This window comes from Pelophylax lessonae, assembly GCF_965119305.1.
Source record: "Pelophylax lessonae genome assembly, chromosome: 3".
NCBI lineage: Eukaryota > Metazoa > Chordata > Amphibia > Anura > Ranidae > Pelophylax > Pelophylax lessonae.
This window is the reverse complement of record NC_138770.1, coordinates 687,769,723-687,791,281: the sequence shown is the minus strand read 5'-3', so window position 1 is coordinate 687,791,281 and position 21,559 is coordinate 687,769,723. Positions and strand designations below refer to the sequence as shown.

Here is a 21,559-nt window from a genome sequence, read left to right as displayed (position 1 = left end):
ACAGAGGTCAGACGTTTCCTGTAGTTGGGAAGCACAGAGGTCAGACGTTTCTTGTAGATGGGAGCACAGAGGTCAGACGTTTCTTGTAGATGGGAGCACAGAGGTCAGACGTTTCTTGTAGTTGGAAGCACAGAGGTCAGACGTTTCTTGTAGTTGGGAAGCACAGAGGTCAGACGTTTCTTGTAGTTGGAAGCACAGAGGTCAGACGTTTCTTGTAGTTGGGAAGCACAGAGGTCAGACGTTTCCTGTAGTTGGGAAGCACAGAGGTCAGACGTTTCTTGTAGTTGGAAGTACAGAGGTCAGACGTTTCTTGTAGTTGGAAGTACAGAGGTCAGACGTTTCTTGTAGTTGGAAGCACAGAGGTCAGACGTTTCTTGTAGTTGGGAAGCACAGAGGTCAGACGTTTCTTGTAGTTGGAAGTACAGAGGTCAGACGTTTCTTGTAGTTGGAAGCACAGAGGTCAGACGTTTCTTGTAGTTGGGAAGCACAGAGGTCAGACGTTTCTTGTAGTTGGGAAGCACAGAGGTCAGACGTTTCTTGTAGTTGGGAAGCACAGAGGTCAGACGTTTCTTGTAGTTGGAAGTACAGAGGTCAGACGTTTCTTGTAGTTGGAAGCACAGAGGTCAGACGTTTCTTGTAGTTGGGAAGCACAGAGGTCAGACGTTTCTTGTAGTTGGGAAGCACAGAGGTCAGACGTTTCTTGTAGTTGGAAGCACAGAGGTCAGACGTTTCTTGTAGTTGGGAAGCACAGAGGTCAGACGTTTCTTGTAGTTGGGGGTCACAGAGGTCAGACGTTTCTTGTAGTTGGAAGCACAGAGGACAGACGTTTCTTGTAGTTGGAAGCACAGAGGTCAGACGTTTCTTGTAGATGGAAGCACAGAGGTCAGACGTTTCTTGTAGATGGAAGCACAGAGGTCAGACGTTTCTTGTAGTTGGAAGCACAGAGGTCAGACGTTTCTTGTAGATGGAAGCACAGAGGTCAGACGTTTCTTGTAGTTGGGAAGCACAGAGGTCAGACGTTTCTTGTAGTTGGAAGCACAGAGGTCAGACGTTTCTTGTAGTTGGGAAGCACAGAGGTCAGACGTTTCTTGTAGTTGGTGACCAGGTTTGCACACATCTCAGGAGGGATTTTGGTCCTCTCTTCTTTACAGATCTTCTGATCATTTTTAAATCCTTAAGGTTTTGTGGCTGTCGCTTGGCAACTCAAAGTTTTAGCTCCCTCCATAACTTTTCTATAGGAAGGAGGTCTGGAGACTGGCTAGGTCACTCCATGACCTTTATTTGCTTCTTCTTGAGCCACTCCTTTGTTGCTTTGGTGGTATGTTTTGGATCATTGTCATTCTGGAAGACCCATCGACAACCCATCTTCAGTGTTCTGGCTGAGGGAAGAAGGTTCTCATCATTCTCATTTACAATACATGGCCCCGCCCATTGGCCTCTCAATGCGGCAAAGTCGGCCCGTACCTTTATCAGAGAAAGAGCCCCAAAGCATCATGTTGTTTTGAACTCCGTTCCTGACTGTAGGGAAGGTGACTGCAGGGACGGTGACTGTAGGGAAGGTGACTGTAGGGAAGGTGACTGTAGGGATGGTGACTGTAGGGATGGTGACTGTAGGGAAGGTGACTGTAGGGACGGTGACTGTAGGGACGGTGACTGTAGGGACGGTGACTGTAGGGACGGTGACTGTAGGGACGGTGACTGTAGGGACGGTGACTGTAGGGAAGGTGACTGTAGGGAAGGTGACTGTAGGGATGGTGACTGTAGGGATGGTGTTCTTAGGGTCATAGTCAGCTTTTATCTTCCTCCAAACATTGCGAGTCCAGTTATTGCCAAAGAGCTGAATTTTGGTCTCATCTGACCACAGCACTTTCTCCCAATCCTTCTCTGAATCATTGAGATGTTCATTGGCAGACTTCAGATGTTCTGTACATGTGACTTCCTGAGGAGGGAGGCCTTGTGGGCGCTGCAGGATTTCAATCCATGGCGGTGTATTGTGTTACCAATAGTTTGGTGACTGTGGTCCCAACTGCCTTGTGACCATTCACAAGCTCCTCCTGTGTAGTTCTGGGCTGATCCCTCACTTTTCTCATGACCATCCTCACCCCATGAGGAGAAATCCTTCATGGAGCTCCAGACTGAGGACCATTGATGGTAATTTTGTATTTCTTCCATTTGTGAATAATCGCTCTAACAGTTTTCTTCTCACAAGAATCTTCCTGATGGTCTTGTAGCCATTCCAGCCTTGTGCAGGTCTATAATCCGGTCCCTGATGTCCTTTGAGAGCTCTTTGGTCTTCCCATTAAGGTGAGGTTTGAGCTGAAGAGATTCTGTGGGCGGGTGTCTTCTATACACATAATGAGCTCCTTCTTACAATGACAGGACTAATCTGTGTACCACATGAGCCCCTACTGTAGCCAGTCTGTGGGGGCAGAATTATTGTTGGTTGGTAGGGGATCAAATACTTATTTTACTCACTGAACTGCAACTCCATTTATAACATTTGTATCATGTGTTTTCTGGATTTTTGGTTGATATTCTGTCTCTATCATATAAAATACACCTATGATAAAAATTATACACCCGTCATTTCTTTGCAAGTGGGCAAACTTACACAATCTGCAGGGATCAAATCATTATTTTCCCCACTAAGTTTTAACAAGCTAGGCTAGAAAGTGGCAGGAAAAATGTCAGGAGCTTTCAATGTGAGAACTTGTCGACTGTCCACCAAAAAAAATTAAATTTCAGACTTTACCAGGTTCAAGAAAATCCAGCGAATATGGGGATTCCCATACTTCTTGTTGGATCTTTAACCAGTTGCGGACCACTCGCCCACACTATATTGCAGACAGGTGGCCCTTGCAGGCAAAGCAGCATACTGGCACATCGCTGCCTGCTTCTGGGTGCTCATGTGTTCCCCCCACAAGAACCGCTAGTGCCCTTAAAATAGCAATAAAGTTAAAAAAAATAAAATAAATAAAAAGTGTAAAAGAAAAAACTGGATTTTTGACTTACCGTAAAATCCTTTTCTCTGAGGTTCATTGAAAAGGCGCAGCTCTATTCTTAACCATTGGGTTACGCTGCCCCCTACAGGAGGCAGGAAAAAAAAAATTTACCACACTTATGGGGCAGTCCCTGAAGTCATACACTCACTCTGCTATAGGATTCAGTTTTGTTGCAAGCAGTGTCAGAAGTAAAAACCCCAAACCACTCAGAAATAGGGGGGGCGGGTGCTGCGTCTGTCAATGAACTTCAGAGAAAAAGATTTTACGGTAAGTCAAAAATCCTGTTCTCTCTATCATTCATTGACAGACACAGCTCCAAATTCTTCTTAATGCTTTCGGTCATCCCAATGGTTATTTGCATGAGGGGTGGGGAAACAACGCAGAGAAAGAACGTAATTCCCCAAAGGCTAAACTTAGCCAACCAGGTAACAGGGAGCTCAACCAGGAACAACTGGAGCTCACCTAGAAACAACATACACCCTCAAAGAGAAAAAAATGCTATTTTAAACAGCAGCCTGCAAAACCTTGCGGCCAAAAGAAGCATGTGAGGATGCCAACACATCTACTTTGTAGAATTTAGTGACCGTGTGCACAGACGACAGAGTTGCCGCCTTGCAAACTTGTATTACTGACGTCTGATGGCGAAAAGCCCAAGAGGCACTCCACGCCCTAGCAGATTGCGCCTTCACAGGGAAAGGTGGAACCTGACACTTAAGTGAATACGCCTCTACCACCATAAATTTTTGGCCAGATCTGTGATGCATCCGCTGGTCAGCTTGGTTAGGCACTCGGTCAGCTTGGTCAGGTACCGCGGACTAAATTTTCGGCCCGACCCAGCCATGTGAGGCGCAGACCCGCGGATGAAGAAACATTCGCTCCCCCCAAGCCTATAACCACTGCAGGGAGCCCAAAGGACATCCCTGCCCTAGTCACTAACCTCCAGGGGGCCGGGAACTTGCACAAAGACCCCCCGTGTACGATCCAGACAGCCTGGCCGGCAACAACCGCATCCACCCCCCCTTACTGGAGCAAGTGGCAAAGCCAGCTCCTACCTAACCCGGGGGGGGGGGGGGGCATGGGGGAAGGTTGGGGCCCATGTGTGATCCATGGCAGCTTGCTGGATGATCTCCCATGTGTGAGCCATGGCAGCTTGCTGGATGATGTCCCATGTGTGATCCATGGCAGCTTGCTGGTTGATGTCCCATGTGTGATCCATGGCAGCTTGCTGGTTGATGTCCCATGTGTGATCCATGGCAGCTTGCTGGATGATCTCCCATGTGTGAGCCATGGCAGCTTGTTGGATGATGTCCCATGTGTGATCCATGGCAGCTTGCTGGATGATCTCCCATGTGTGAGCCATGGCAGCTTGCTGGATGATGTCCCATGTGTGAGCCATGGCAGCTTGCTGGATGATGTCCCATGTGTGATCCATGGCAGCTTGCTGGTTGATGTCCCATGTGTGATCCATGGCAGCTTGCTGGTTGATGTCCCATGTGTGAGCCATGGCAGCTTGCTGGATGATGTCCCATGTGTGATCCATGGCAGCTTGCTGGTTGATGTCCCATGTGTGATCCATGGCAGCTTGCTGGTTGATGTCCCATGTGTGATCCATGGCAGCTTGCTGGATGATGTCCCATGTGTGATCCATGGCAGCTTGCTGGATGATGTCCCATGTGTGATCCATGGCAGCTTGCTGGTTGATGTCCCATGTGTGATCCATGGCAGCTTGCTGGATGATGTCCCATGTGTGATCCATGGCAGCTTGCTGGTTGATGTCCCATGTGTGATCCATGGCAGCTTGCTGGTTGATGTCCCATGTGTGATCCATGGCAGCTTGTTGGATGATGTCCCATGTGTGATCCATGGCAGCTTGCTGGTTGATGTCCCATGTGTGATCCATGGCAGCTTGCTGGATGATGTCCCATGTGTGATCCATGGCAGCTTGCTGGATGATGTCCCATGTGTGATCCATGGCAGCTTGCTGGATGATGTCCCATGTGTGATCCATGGCAGCTTGCTGGTTGATGTCCCATGTGTGAGCCATGGCAGCTTGTTGGATGATGTCCCATGTGTGATCCATGGCAGCTTGTTGGATGATGTCCCATGTGTGATCCATGGCAGCTTGCTGGATGATGTCCCATGTGTGATCCATGGCAGCTTGCTGGATGATCTCCCATGTGTGAGCCATGGCAGCTTGTTGGATGATGTCCCATGTGTGATCCATGGCAGCTTGCTGGATGATCTCCCATGTGTGAGCCATGGCAGCTTGCTGGATGATGTCCCATGTGTGAGCCATGGCAGCTTGCTGGCTGATGTCCCATGTGTGATCCATGGCAGCTTGCTGGTTGATGTCCCATGTGTGATCCATGGCAGCTTGCTGGTTGATGTCCCATGTGTGATCCATGGCAGCTTGCTGGATGATGTCCCATGTGTGATCCATGGCAGCTTGCTGGATGATCTCCCATGTGTGATCCATGGCAGCTTGCTGGATGATCTCCCATGTGTGATCCATGGCAGCTTGCTGGATGATGTCCCATGTGTGATCCATGGCAGCTTGTTGGATGATCTCCCATGTGTGATCCATGGCAGCTTGCTGGATGATGTCCCATGTGTGATCCATGGCAGTTTGCTGGATGATCTCCCATGTGTGATCCATGGCAGCTTGTTGGATGATCTCCCATGTGTGATCCATGGCAGCTTGCTGGATGATGTCCCATGTGTGATCCATGGCAGCTTGTTGGATGATGTCCCATGTGTGATCCATGGCAGCTTGCTGGATGATGTCCCATGTGTGATCCATGGCAGCTTGCTGGATGATGTCCCATGTGTGATCCATGGCAGCTTGCTGGATGATGTCCCATGTGTGAGCCATGGCAGCTTGCTGGATGATGTCCCATGTGTGATCCATGGCAGCTTGCTGGTTGCTGTTGATTTTGGCACTTTTCTCTTTAACTTATTTACCAGTTTTGTGCAGACAGAGGAGTTGGCAGAGAAGTGCAGCGTTATCACTTGTTAGAATTCAAAGTCTTCTTCGAGCTCTCTGCCTTCCCACAACCCGCTTATTAAACGTAAACATATATACCTATATGCTACCGATACACATTATATATATATGCTACCGATACACATTACTATCCTTAACAAATTCCGCACTGTCTTTGTAGTTGTGACTTAGCAGCTAAAAGCCCAAAAAAAAAAAAAAAATCTTCACTTGGAAGCGGATGAAACGCACTTTGAATAAAGCAGCGGAGAGACTTCATTGATGTGGAACTGTGACTCTCGATTCCATTTGAAGTCTGGTAAAAGCTCATTGACTGGTGGAATGTTAGTTCCAGGGACGAGCTGTGCCCTCCCGTGTTCATTAAAGCGCCTGAAAGGACGTCGCTAAAAGCATCGAAGAATTTCCGAAGCGTAATCATTAAATGCATCCCCTGCTGTGTTTTATCGGTCACTCTCCGGTACGGTGGCGGTGTGGGGGGGGGGGGGGTTACTCTAAGGGCACTGGTGACATGTTCCGAAGGTCATTTAACCAGGGGACCCCATCACAGCACCCTCATTAACCACTTGCTGTTGGCAATTTTCTATTATTTTTTTACACACGTTTAAAATCTGCATTTTTTGGGCTAAAAAATTACTTTGAACCCCAAAACATGATAGATTTTCTGAAAGCAGAAGACTTGGGGAATAAAATGGTGGTTGTTTCAATTTTTAGGTCCCAAGATATTTGCACAGCTGTTTAATCAAACGCAACATTTCCGGAAAAAATACCCTAAAATTGGATCCCGCTACTGTCAATCACAGCCAGTGAGCCAATAAGGAAAGAGAGAGGGCGGGGCTGAGTCATGCTTCGCGTGTAAATTAACATACAGAGCAGCGGATCAGGAGCGAGCTTCCTTGTGTGCCCCCATAGCAAGCTGTTTGCTATGGGGGCAATCCGCAGGAGGGAGGGGCCAGGAGTTCCATGGGGGGAATCCAAGTAGAGGAGGATCGGGGGTTGCTCTGTGCAAAACCATTCATAAAAGCAGATAAGTAGAACATGTTTATTATTTTTAAAAAAATCTGATCTTCCTTTAATATCACTAACCCTAAAAGAGGAGATTCTGTTGAGTAAATAGATAACAAACGTGTCAAGATTTAAAATTGTGCACCTCCGTAAAAATGGTGACAAACTTCAGTACCTGAAACAGTCCAGAGGAGGCGCTATAAAAGCCTTTACAGGTCATCAGCTTGGAGTTAAAGTGATATTTAAGGCAGATTTTTTATTTTAATAATAAACATGTCATGTTGCACAGAGCAGCCCCAATTCTCCCCTCTTCTCGGGACCCCCGCTGGCAATCCTGGACCCTCCTTCCTGCTGAGTGCCCCCATAGCAAACAGCTTGTTATGGGGGCACCTGAGCAGGTTCCCTCCCGAGCCACTGTGTTGCGTTTCCATTCATTGTGGCCAATCCCCGCCCTTGCTCTCTCCTTATTGGCTCACTGGCTGTGATTGACAGAGGTGGGGGCCAATTACTCGCACTACTGTCTCAGCCAATGAGGAGGGAGAGACCCAGGAGTGCTGCTGCTCTGTGACCATTCATTGTGGCATAGCCCCGCCCTTGCTCTCTCCTTATTGGCTCACTGGCTGTGACTGACAGGGGTGGGGGCCAATGGCTCTTACTACTGTCTTAGAGAAGTGTTACTCTCGGGTCCCTCCCTCCTCGTTGGCTGTGTTATTCATTCATTGCGGCTCAGCCCCGCCCTTGCATTCTTCCTATTGGCTCACTAGCTGTGATTGACAGTCTTAGGGGCCAATGGCTCCTGATGCGGTCTCAGCCAATACGGAAGAAGAGACCCGGGAGTGCCGCTGCTCTGTTGCACATCACTGGAATGAGATGGGGCTCAGGTATGAATTTGGGAGAGGGGGGGTTACCTTAATGTATAGAATGAATGAAAAATCTTAAACCTTTACAAACACTTTAACCATAAATTATGGCCATGGAATTGTTACTCTGACGATCGTGGCAATGCCTCGCGTGGTTCAATGTGTGTGCCAGACCTACATGCAGGTTTGCATTTGTGTGTTATGTGCGGGGTATGGGGGTGGTTTTATTTATTTTATCATCTAACTTTATTGCTGTCACAAGGGGGGTGACAGGTACTCTTTAAAGGAGACATCAAGTGTCTATAAGTCTCTTCCCCTCCAAAGCAGCTAACCAAGCACCGACTGTGATTGGTTAGCTGCTTCTCTGGCTGTAACAGGGAATGGCAGCTGTGAAACTGGAAGTGACAGAATCCTCATCCCTTCCGGCTTCATTCGTCAGAGAGGAGATGGAGGAAAAGACGTTCTTCCATCTCCTCTGCAGAAAGCTGTTCGGGCCACTCGCCATGGTCCTGCACTTTACAGAGATACAGGAGAGCCCGGGAACCAACGTGGGCTGCTTCGGAATGGGGGCGCTGTAAAAGTGTCTGGGAGGCTGTTTAGATCACGTTTACATGACAGACGATAACCGTCTGAAATAACTGGTACCAGGATCAGGAGTGCAGGTGCAGCCATTGTCCTGGTACTAACAGATAGTCATCAGGACGTTTTTATATACAGTATCTCACAAAAGTAAGTACACCCCTCACATTCTATCTTTTCATGTGACAACACTGAAGAAATGAGACTTTGCTACAATGTAAAGTAGTGAGTGTACAGCTTGTATAACAGTGTAAATTTACTGTCCCCTCAAAATAACTCAACACACAGCCATTAATGTCTAAACCGCTGGCAACAAAAGTGAGTACACCCCTAAGTGACAATGTCCAAATTGGGCCCAATTAGCCATTTTCCCTCCCCGGTGTCATGTGACTCGTTAGTGTTACAAGGTCTCAGGTGTGAATGGGGGGAGGTGTGTTATATTTGGTGTTATCGCTCTCACTCTCTCATACTGGTCACTGGAAGTTCAACATGGCACCTCATGGCAAAGAACTCTCTGAGGATCTGAAAAAAAGAATTGTTGCTCTACATAAAGATGGCCTAGGCTATAAGAAGATTGCCAAGACCCTGAAACTGAGCTGCAGCACGGTGGCCAAGACCATACAGCGATTTACCAGGACAGGTTCCACTCAGAACAGGCCTCGCCATGGTCCACCAAAGAAGTTGAGTGCCATGCTCACATTTAACCCCTTGATGACCCACAGTGTTAACCCCTTCCCTGCCAGTGTCATTAGTACAGTGACAGTGCATATTTATAGCACTGATTACTGTAATAATGTCAGTGCTCCCCCCAAAATGTCAGTCAGGTGTCAGATCTGTCTGCTGCAATGTTGCAGTCCCGCAAAAAAAAAAAAAAAAAAAAAAAAAAAAAAAAAAAAAAAAAAAAAATCGCAGATCGCCGCCATTACTAGTAAAAAGGAAAAACAATAAAAATGACAGAAATCTTTCCCCTAGTTTGTAAACGCAATAACTTTTGTGCAAACCAATCAAAATACGCTTATTGCGATTTTTTTTTTTTACCAAAAATATGTAGCAGAAAACAAACTAGCCTAAAATGTCAAATTTTTTTTTAGATTTTTAGATTTTTTTTTAGAGTGTTCTATAGCAGAATGTGAAAATAGTTTTTTTTTTTTCCAAAATTGTCGCTCTGTTTTTGTTTATAGCGCAAAAAATAAAAATCGCAGAGGTGATCAAATACCACCAAAAGAAAGCTCATCAAAAAGGACATCGATTTTATTTAGGTACAGCGTCGCACGACCGCGCAATTGTCAGTTAAAGTAACGCAGTGCCGAATCGCAAAATATGGCCTGGCCATTAAGAGGGTAAAATCTTCCGGTCCAGAAATGGTTAAAGAGACCCGGTCCCCAAAGCTGAACCCCGGGAGGTTCTGCATTCTCCGGCTTGGTACAAGCAATAATGTAACAGCAATGTAATGTGAGAGCCATGCGATATTCCTCCAGTGATGGCGGTACAGAGGGCGGATCATTTATTCCTCCAGTGATGGCGGTACAGAGGGAAGATCACTTATTCCTCCAGTGATGGCGGTACAGAGGGCGGATCATTTATTCCTCCAGTGATGGCGGTACAGAGGGCGGATCATTTATTCCTCCAGTGATGGCGGTACAGAGGGCGGATCATTTATTCCTCCAGTGATGGCGGTACAGAGGGCGGATCATTTATTCCTCCAGTGATGGCGGTACAGAGGGAAGATCATTTATTCCTCCAGTGATGGCGGTACAGAGGGAAGATCATTTATTCCTCCAGTGATGGCGGTACAGAGGGAAGATCATTTATTCCTCCAGTGATGGCGGTACAGAGGGCGGATCATTTATTCCTCCAGTGATGGCGGTACAGAGGGCGGATCATTTATTCCTCCAGTGATGGCGGTACAGAGGGCGGATCATTTATTCCTCCAGTGATGGCGGTACAGAGGGAAGATCATTTATTCCTCCAGTGATGGCGGTACAGAGGGAAGATCATTTATTCCTCCAGTGATGGCGGTACAGAGGGCGGATCATTTATTCCTCCAGTGATGGCGGTACAGAGGGCGGATCATTTATTCCTCCAGTGATGGCGGTACAGAGGGAAGATCATTTATTCCTCCAGTGATGGCGGTACAGAGGGCGGATCATTTATTCCTCCAGTGATGGCGGTACAGAGGGCAGATCATTTATTCCTCCAGTGATGGCGGTACAGAGGGAAGATCATTTATTCCTCCAGTGATGGCGGTACAGAGGGCAGATCATTTATTCCTCCAGTGATGGCGGTACAGAGGGAAGATCATTTATTCCTCCAGTGATGGCGGTACAGAGGGCGGATCATTTATTCCTCCAGTGATGGCGGTACAGAGGGAAGATCATTTATTCCTCCAGTGATGGCGGTACAGAGGGCGGATCATTTATTCCTCCAGTGATGGCGGTACAGAGGGAAGATCATTTATTCCTCCAGTGATGGCGGTACAGAGGGCGGATCATTTATTCCTCCAGTGATGGCGGTACAGAGGGCGGATCATTTATTCCTCCAGTGATGGCGGTACAGAGGGCGGATCATTTATTCCTCCAGTGATGGCGGTACAGAGGGAAGATCATTTATTCCTCCAGTGATGGCGGTACAGAGGGAAGATCATTTATTCCTCCAGTGATGGCGGTACAGAGGGAAGATCATTTATTCCTCCAGTGATGGCGGTACAGAGGGCGGATCATTTATTCCTCCAGTGATGGCGGTACAGAGGGCGGATCATTTATTCCTCCAGTGATGGCGGTACAGAGGGCGGATCATTTATTCCTCCAGTGATGGCGGTACAGAGGGCGGATCATTTACTTTCTATTCTCATAAATACCTTCCAAACGAGTGTCTCCGGCTGACATCCTTCTGGGAGGTGGAAGTAGATGTAGAACTCAGACTTCTTTTAAATCCTGAAAATAATCCGGGAAAATCTGGTTATTAGGGATCCCAGGCTCTCCATCATCTACAACCGCTACAAACATATATGGGAGCAATGTAACCTGACAAGGGATTTGCATTTATGTCCATACAGTCCTGAGATTTACACAGCTCTGCCACACCACACAGCCCAGTCTAGCTTGGGAGGAGATGGAAAGGTTGCAGACATGCTAGCTGCTGGAGACTAGGGACCCGGTCCATGAGTCATAACACAGAGACATGGAGTGGCTGCAAGTGTCAAAGGGACGCATGTGACCCCCCAGGGCCACAGGCTGGGCACCAGGGGTCTAGCCCCTCCCTTCCTACCTAACCCAAACAGATTCTACTGTAAAGTACAGTTCATCCGGAAAGTATTCACAGCGCTTCACTTCTTCCACATGTTGTTATGTTACAGCCTTATTCCAACATGGATTTGATTCATTATTTTCCTCCAAATTCTACAAACAATAGAAGAATGGAGAAAAACTGCCCAAAAAAATAGGAGAGCCAAGCTTGTAGCATCATACTCAGAAATACTGGAGGCTGGAATTGGTGCCAAAGGAGCTTCACCAAAGTATTGAGCAAAGGGTGTGAATACTTATGTACATGACAAAGGGTGTGAATACTTATGTACATGGGATTTATTCCTTTTTTATTTTTAATAAATGTTCAAAGATTTCAAACAAACATCTTTTATGTTGTCATTATGGGGGATAGTTTGTAGAATTTTGAAAAAAATAAATGAGATTTTTTACTGGTAGAGGTGCTAAGCTATATAGAAAAGGAATATCCACTGGGTTTGGGACTTTACAGGCACTCACCACAAAAAACATATGTAGTAGTAAAATATAAAGTCATTTTATAATACAAATATAATAAAAACTCATAAAATGCAAAACAGTATTGGCTCTAATACTCACAGCACAGCTGAATTTCAGACAATTGCAGCAGTGAGATATCCGACGCGTTTCGAAGCAGGAAATGCGCTTCTTCAGGGGTATTCTGAAAGCTGCAAATGTTCTTCTACAGCAAAATGGTGCCAAGAGGTGCTAAGCTATTACCAAACTAGTCTTCCAGCTGAAATTGCGGCAAATAGTGGCTCTACAATTTACTTTGGAAAGGTAGGAAGATAAAATGAGATTTTTGACTTACTGTAAAATCCATTTCTCTAAGGCTCCGTTCACATCTAGGCGTTTTTGGGGAGTTTTTCTGCTCTAGGATCAGCTCTCAAAACGCCCAACAAGACAAATGCTATTCATTTCAATGGCCCCTGTTCACATCTGAGCATTTTGACGCTGTAAGAAAAAAACGCCCAACGCTCAAAAAAGTACATGAGCTTCTTTTTGGGCAGATTACAGGCGTTTTCCATTGGTTTCTATTCAATCTAAAAACAACTGCACAAAAAACGCCTGTAAATCGCTGTAAAAATCGCTGTAAAATCGCGGTAAAAAACGCGCGAAAGCGCTACGCTCAGGTGTGAATGTAGCCTTAAGTTCATTGACGGACACAGCTCCTGATCTTCTTAACCATTGGGTTATACTGCCCCCTACAGGAGTGGGACACTAGGCAGGAAACAATTCTGGCTACACCCATGGGCAGTCCCAGGGGGTATACCCCCTCTCTCTGCTACAGGCACTCAGTTTTGTTACAAGCAGTGTCAGAAGAATTACAACCCCACAGAGGGGCGGGATCTGTGTCCACCAATGAACATCAGAGAAAAGGATTTTACGGTAAGGCAAAAGTCTAATTTTCCCTTTCCTTCATTGATGGACACAGCTCCTGATCTTCTTAACCATTGGGACGTCCTAAAGCAGTGTTAAACATAAGGGGTGGGAACAGCAAAAAATTACCAAGGCTAACCATAGCCAACCAGGCAACGGGAGCTCAACCAAAACAACTGAAGCCCACCTGAAAAAAAACAATACACCCTCAAAGAGGATCAGGTCCTCTAGACAGCAGCCTGCAAAACCTTGCAGCCAAAAGAAGCATCCGCAAATGCCAACACATCCACTTTATAGAAAGTGTTCACCAGGTGGCCACCTTGCAAACCTGCGTCACCCACGCCTGATGACGGAAGGCCCAGGAGGCATTGAGTGCTCGAGTAGAGTGAGCCTTGACAGGGGAAGGAGGAACCTGACCCCTTATGGAATAGGTCTGAATCACCGTTTATCTAATCCATCTGGAAATGGTGGCAGAGGAAGAGGACAACCCTTTCCGAGGCACATCCATAAGCACAAATAGTGAGTCTGACTTCCTAAAAGTCTCCGTAGCTCCAAGGTACACCCTAATCACCCGGAACACATCCAAGGCTTGCAAAGCAATTTCCTTCGGATGTTTTGGCCTGGGACACAGGGAAGGCAACACAATGTCTTCATGCAAATGGAAATCAGAGACAACCTTTGGGAGGAACGACAGACCACCTTATCTCTGTGAAACACCAAGGTGAACGACAGAATAATGCCACCAGTTCAGACAATGTGCGTGCAGAGGTGATAGCCATCTTCTGAGACAGCGTAAGCAAGGGAATCTCCCGTAGATTCTCAAAGGGAGGTGTCTGGAGGACCGAAAGACCCAAATTGAGGTCCCAAGGCGGCAACGGAGACTGCACTGGAGGAACAAAATGTCGAACACCCTGACGAAAGGTACACACCAGGAAGTGTGTGGCCAAGGGTCGCTGGCAGAAGACCGCCAAAGCCGACACCTGGCCATTGATGGTACTTAATGCCAATTTCTGTTCAACCCCCTGTTGAAGGAAGGTCAAGATCCGAGCCACCGAGAGGGAGCGAGGATGAACACCAAGAGACTCACACCATGCAATGTACGTCTTCCACGTGCGATGGTAAGATCTTCCTAGAAGTAGATTTCCTAGCTTTTAACTGATGCAACACCTCCAGATGAAGAGACCATTCTCCCTGGTCCAACGCCTGCCGACTGAGGTAATCCGCCTGCCAGTTTTCCACTCTGGGAATATGTACAGCCGAAAAGGGCTGAAACAAAACGTTCTGCCTACCTGAGAATGCCGGCAACCTCCAGAGCCGCCAAGACACTTCTTGTGCCCCCTTGGTGATTGACATAAGCCATGGCTGTGGCATTGTCTGATTGAATGCGCACTGAACATCCTTGGAGACGATCCGTCCAATGTTCCAGGCACAGTCCGATCACTCGGAGCTCCAGGACACTAAATCGATAGTCTGGACTCTTCCAGGGTCCAGACCCCCTGAGCAGAACTTCTGTCGAGAACACCTTCCAACCCAGGCAGGCTGGCATCCGTGGTGATTATCGTCCAGTAAAAGCAGAGGAAGGATTTGCCCTGCCGGAGCGCCTGAGAACGAAGCCTCCAGATCAGGGACCCTTTTGTACCCTGACTCAGCTGGATTTGGTTGTCCAGAGACTGCGGATTCTTGTCCCAGTTGATAAGAATCTCCCTTGGCAGGGACTTCATATGGAACTGTGCAAACGGGACCGTCTCGAAGATCAACACCTTTAGGCCCAGCACCCGCATGCAAGCCGGAGGGATGACCATCTGATGGACAGCAGATGGCGAATTGCAGTCTGCAGTTTCTGGAGTTTGTCCAGAGGAAAAAGTACTCTGGATAAGGCCGAGTCCAGAGTCAGACCCAGATAGTCCAGCTTCGTGAAAGGAACCAAGGCAGACTTCTGAAGATTCAGAATCCATCCAAACTCCTTCGGGGTCCATATAGTGATCTCCAGGTTTTCCACCAGAGCAGTAGGAGACTCGGCTCGCTGAAGAATATCATCCAAGCAGCCCAGTACCATGATCCCCCGCTGACGTAACAATGCTAGCACCGGGGCCAACACTTTCGTGAAGACCCCAGGAGCGGAGGCGAGACCAAAGGGTAACGCCACAAACTGATAATGCTCCTCTCCCACGGCAAAGCGGAGGAAGCGCTGGAGACCGACACATATTGGAATGTGAAGGTAGGCGTCCTTGATGTCAATGGAGGCAACAAAAAAAAATGGGATTTTTGTACTTACCATAAAATCTATTTCTCTGAGTTTGACAGACACAGCGCTCCATAAATCATACCTACTGGGTTATATTGCCTCCTCCAGGAGTAGGATTAGATAGAAAACAAAAAACACCTTGCTATTCCCATGGGCCATCCTCAGCTCGTATATAATCCCCCCTCTCTGCTCTAGGTAATCAGTTTAGTAGCAAGCAGTATTAGAAGTATCAGAACTCCATAGAGGGTTGGGTGCTGTAGATCAGTGGTCCTCAACCCTGGCCCTCAGGGCCCACTAACAGGCCAGGTTTGCAAGATAACTGAAATCCATACCAGGTGATATAATTTGCTGCTCAGTGATTGCAGTACTCTAGTCTGCATCTCCCCAAGGTAATACTTAAATTCTGGCCTGTTAGTGGGCCCTGAGGACCGGAGTTGAGGACCACTGCTGTAGGGCATGCACCTAGGGGTTTCCTACACTAGGACCCCTCCAGACTACCAGGGCAGGACACACACTATCCCAGGACCCTTACAAAGTGGGGATAGCGGGGGAGACCCTGTACTTACCCTTCCATGGTGCGGGTAACGCTTCCGGTGGCGAGGATTCTGTCTGAAGTAGGGGAGCTGATGACCAAGGGGCCGCTGTGATTCAGAACCAAGCCTGGTCGTATGCGACCTGCGAGACGTTTACCTCGCGGGCCAGCCGCTGTCCATGAGGCTGTCACGGCCGACCTAGCGCGTAGCTGCGGTCTACATGCTGGGCTGGGGGGACCACTGGATCTAGATTATCCAGCCCGTCGCCCAGCCCGGCAGTTGTTTGTAGATCCCCTGAGGAAGGAGAAAAAAATTGCCAGGACCAGAGATCCCAGCCGGGAGCCTAGCTCCTTACTCCTGATTAGACAGAATAAAACTGGATTACCTAGAGCAGTGAGGGGGCGATATACCAAGCTGAGGACAGTCCATGGCCGTAGCCAGGTGTTTTTTGTTCTGCCCAATCCTTCTCCTGGAGGAGGCAATATAACCCAGTCGTTATGATTTATGGAGCGCTGCGTCTGTCGATGAACGATAGAGAAATCTCCCTGATACAGGGAAGCTCCCACTGTGCGAATGGACTCCATTCTGAACTTCTGCACCCGCACAAAGCAGTTCAGCGCCTTGAGGTCCAGAACTGGACGCGCCTTGCCTTCCTTCCTGGGGACTGTAAACCAGGAGATTGGAGTAAAACCCCTAAAAACATTCTGAAGTCCGAACCAGGACGATCACCCTTTGGAAGAAAAAGGTCATGCCTCGTCCCAAAGAGAGCCTGTAAGCGGACCAGGGACAGTCACACGTTGGATGGAGAGAACCTTTCCGGAGGGTAAGAACGAAACCCAATCTTGTAGCCGGACCATTTAACCTCGTGGACCCACTTTTCTTGTACCAGGGAAGTCCATGGGTCCGAAAACCAGTGAAGACGTCCCCCCACCCCAGATCAGGGGGATGGCGCACCTTCATGAATGGGCCTTGCTCTCGGGTCTGGAGAGGCCCGCTCTTGACTTGCCAGACCAAGTTCGCTTGGATCCTCCAGAGAAGGCCCTGAAGGGCTTTGATCCCTTATCAATCGACCCTGATGGATGAAAAAACTTCTTATGAGCCAATGAGAGGGCCCATTTTTACGATGAGAGTCCTTGCCCTAAGTAGCCTGCGGAAGAAAGGTACCCTTCCCCCCGTGAGACCTTTAATGATGTCATCCAGGGTAGTACCAAACAGGCGATCTCCTTGAAAGAAAAGATCAGTCAAGGCCTTTTTAAATGTCTGGTCCGCAGACCAGCATTTGAGCCAAAAAAGATATGCCGAAGGACCACTGCCGAAACAGAGAGCCGAGCCACTAGGCGAACCCCATCCAAAGAGGCATGGCAGATAAATTGCAACCCCTGGACCAGCTGGTCCGCTGGGTCAGCAAAGGCAGGGGGGAGCTGCTCCCCCTTCAGGTCACGGCCCAAAAGCTTAGCCCACTCGGTCAGAGTCTGCGACACCAGGGCAATAATGAATATCGGCCTCAGTGCTGAACCAGCCAGGGTGTACATACTGTGGGCCACAGCCTCCGCCCTCCTGTCAGCCAGGTCCTTAAAGGCCGGGGAGTCTTCAACTGGAGGGTCCACCAGTGGAACAGCCCACTTCTTAAGAAAAGACTCCTCATAGGGGTATCGCCTAGCAAATCGCTTAGGAAACCCAAGCGGACACTTTGATCATCCCCACACTTTAGTGAAAATTCTGTCAAAATAGGAGGGGAATGGGAACACCTTTGCCGCTCTGGATGCCGCGCTTTATTACCTTAGAAATATGTAAAAAGTATTAATAATCATAATAGAAACACACACCAGTATCTTACAGAAGTAAGTACACCCCTCCCATGTGACAACACTGAAGAAATGAGACTTTGCTACAATGTAAAGTAGTGAGTGTACAGCTTGTATAACAGTGTAAATTTACTGTCCCCTCAAAATAACTCAACACACAGCTATTAATGTCTAACCCGCTGGCAACAATAGTGAGTACACCCCTAAGTGACAATCTCCAAATTGGGCCCAATTAGCCATTTTTCCCTCCCCGGGGTCATGTGACTCGTTAGTGTTACAAGGTCTCAGGTGTGAATGGGGAGCAGGTGTGTTACATTTGGTGTTATCGCTCTCACTCTCTCATACTGGTCACTGTAAGTTCAACATGGCACCTCATGGCAAAGAATTCTCTGAGGATCTGAAAAAAAAAATTGTTGCTCTACATAAAGATGGCCTAGGCTATAAGAAGATTGCCAAGACCCTGAAACTGAGCTGCAGCACGGTGGCCAAGACCATACAGCGGTATAACAGGACAGGTTCCACTCAGAACAGGCCTCGCCATGGTCCACCAAAGAAGTTTAGCACATGTGCTCAGCGTCATATCCAGAGGTTGTCTTTGGGAAATAGACGTATGAGTGCTGCCAGCATTGCTGCAGAGGTTGAAGGGGTGGGGGAGGGGTCAGCCTGTCAGTGCTCAGACCATACGCCGCACACTGCATCAAATTGGTCTGCATGGCTGTCATCCCAGAAGGAAGCCTCTTCTAAAGATGATGGACAAGAAAGCCCGCAAACAGTTTGCTGAAGACAAGCAGACTAAGGACATGGATTACTGGAACCATCTCCTGTGCTCTGATGAGACCAAGATAAACTTATTTGGTGTCAGATGGTGTCAGGCGTGTGTGGGGGAACCAGGTGAGGGGTACAAAGACAAGTGTGTCTTCCTACAGTCAAGCATGGTGGTGGGAGTGTCATGGTCTGGGGCTGCATGAGTGCTGCCAGCACTGGGGGGCTACAGTTCATTGAGGGAACCATGAATGCCAACATGTACTGTGACATACTGAAGAAGAGCATTCCCTTCAGAGACTGGGGGGCAGGGCAGTATTCCAACATAACGACCCCAAACACCTCCAAGATGACCACTGCCTTGGTAAAGAAGCTGAGGGTAAAGGTGATGGACTGGCCAAGCATGTCTCCAGACCTAAACCCTATTGACCATCTGTGGGGATCCTCAAACAGAAGGTGGAGGAGCGCAAGGTCTCTAACATCCACCAGCTATGTGATGTCATTATGGAAGAGTGGAAGATGAACTCCATGCCCAAGAGGGTTAAGGTTCTTAAAACCTTCTCTTCTCATTATTTACACTACACTGCCTTTTTTGGGTTGAATGGGTAGGGGTACAATGCACCCCATACCTATTCACATGGGGGGCAGGATCTGGGGGGCCCCCTTGTTACAGGGGGCGTCTAGATTCTGATAAACCCCGTGCCCGCAGACCCCCACAACCACCGGCAAGGGTTGTTGGGAAGAGGCCCTTGTCCCCATCAACATGGGGAAAAGGTGCTTTGGGGTGGGGGGGTTTCAGAGCCCCTCCCCTACCCAAAAGCACCCACCTCCCATGTTGAGGGCAAGTGGCCTGGTATGTCAAGGAGGGGGTGGGGCCGCTTGGTTGTCCCCTCCCCTTTCCTGACCTGCCGAGCTGCATGCTCAGATAAGGGTCTGGTATGGATTTTGGGGGGGGGGCCCTACACCAATTTTTTTTTTGCATGGCGTTCCCCTCAAAATCCAAACCAGACCCAAAGGGCCCCCCAATTGTGGAACCCCACACGCTGCATTTTTTCCCCAATTTTGGCGTGGGATTCCCCCTCAAGATTCTCAGAGCGCATGTCGCACCACAAGTCGGATCATCATGATCCGACTTGGATGTGACTTCTATTCAAATCAATGGGCTTCCATAGGGAACCATTGATTTTTACATAAAAAAAATGTATGACGTGGCTTAACGCGGTATAAGCAACATTTAGCAGCGTCAGACGTTTTTACTGCCGGCCTGGGGTTTTTTTTGCAGCTTGAAAACGCCTATGCCACTTACAGCTTCAAAATGTCTGTGTGTGCATGAGGCCATAAAACAACATGGAGGGGCATTTTTAAGCGGAAAAAAAAAACGTCTGAGGCTCCTAAAAGCGGCTGCAAAAAAACACCCCGTGTGCATGAGGCCTAATATTTAGGAATAAAAAATTAAGTTCCTTATAAAAAACCGTGTCAGACCGGAGTTCACCATTAAACAAATGTCTATGTCAGCGAGGAGTCACATGACCGGGCGTTCTCGGAGTCCCAGAGTCATCGTAGCGCAGCCCCGATGTCATAGTACAACCGCACTAAACACATTTCATGTCCCCCGCGCCGCATGCAATGAGCGCGCTCCCGCCATTAGGATGCGTAGAATCCTCCTTTCCGTCCCATAGATTTTCCAGCATCTCCTAATCTTCCCATCGGGAGAGTCAGGAAGTCGGATGGCGCTGACGGAGCAAATTCTGAGCGTTTTCTTAATTAACTATAAGAATTGTATGAGATCTCGGGAAAGTGGCGGACGCACATGGCGGAGCGACTCAATGACACCGCTTCCTCGCTCGCCTTTACAAACCAATTTAGAGAAACTGCAATTTGTACTCAGTACGGCCATTACAAGTAATTGCTGCACATTTCCTGGCTGCAGTCATATAAAGGGACACGGAGGGGAGGGGGGGGGGTTGGGGGCGGGGGGGCGAGCGGCAGAGATCTTCTTATAGGAAATCTTTATGAAATCTTGTAGGATTGTACAGAAAGTTACATCTTCCAAAATGAGACGGAAGAACTTTTATACACTTCAGTGGACTTTTCCTTTTTTCTGTGTTAAAGTCGGTGTAAACCCTCCACATACCCAGTGAGGTGACCGGCCTCAGGTGATACACAGAGATAAAACAAATCCTTCTACATACGTTGTACCTATTTATCTGCATCATTCTCTTCTCTACATCTGTTCAAAGGACATAATTTAGAAAGCCTGTCTGAGCTTTTAGAAAGCAGGGGGCGGAGAGCTAAAGTTACACTTTGCAGAGCTCAGTGAGAGCTGATTGGAGGGAACGGACACACCCCTCTTCACACAGCACACAGGGACAAAGCAGAGGCTGTCAATCACAGGATGTGTGCTGGAGCTCCCTCCCATCACCTTTAATCTTTTGATGTCAGGAAAACTTGTCAGAAGTGACTCAGGCAGATAGCAGAGGAAGAGGGGGGAGGAAGGAGGAGGGGAGGGGAGGAGACTCATGCAGATGGCAAAGGAGAGAGGGGGGAGGGGGAAGGAAGGAGACTCATGCAGATAGAGGAAGGAGGCAGCAGATGAAGTACTTAGTGCTTTGGACTGTGACAAGTAAACACTATAGAGGGATAGGCTTTGTTCAGATTTCATGACTGAGACCCAAAGTGTGAATATTTTGTGTGGCCACCATTATTTTCCAGCACTGCCTTAACCCTCTTGGGCATGGAGTTCACCAGAGCTTCACAGGTTGCCACTGGAGTCCTCTTCCCCTCCTCCATGATGACATCACAGAGCTGGTGGATGTTGGAGACCTTCCCCTCCTCCACCTTCTGTTTGAGGATCCCCACAGATGCTCAATAGGGTTTAGGTCTGGAGACGCTTGGCCAGTCCATCACCTTTACCCTCAGCTTCTTTAGCAAGGCAGTGGTCATCTTGGAGGTGTTTGGGGTCGTTATGTTGGAATACTGCCCTGCCCCCCAGTCTCTGAAGGGAGGGGATCATGCTCTGCTTCAGTATGTCACAGTACATGTTGGCATTCATGGTTCTCTCAATGAACTGTATCTCCCCAGTGCCGGCAGCACTCATGCAGCCCCAGAC

General features: G+C 48.2%; 1 protein-coding gene across 1 annotated transcript in view; it reads right to left on the bottom strand.

The window, feature by feature from the left end:
• Positions 1-21,559, bottom strand: part of CLIP4 (CAP-Gly domain containing linker protein family member 4) — a 149,934-nt gene that overhangs the window by 1,421 nt on the left and 126,954 nt on the right. The window contains 1 exon segment of the mRNA XM_082249783.1: positions 11,302-11,377. Coding sequence (XP_082105909.1) covers positions 11,302-11,377 — 76 coding nt within the window.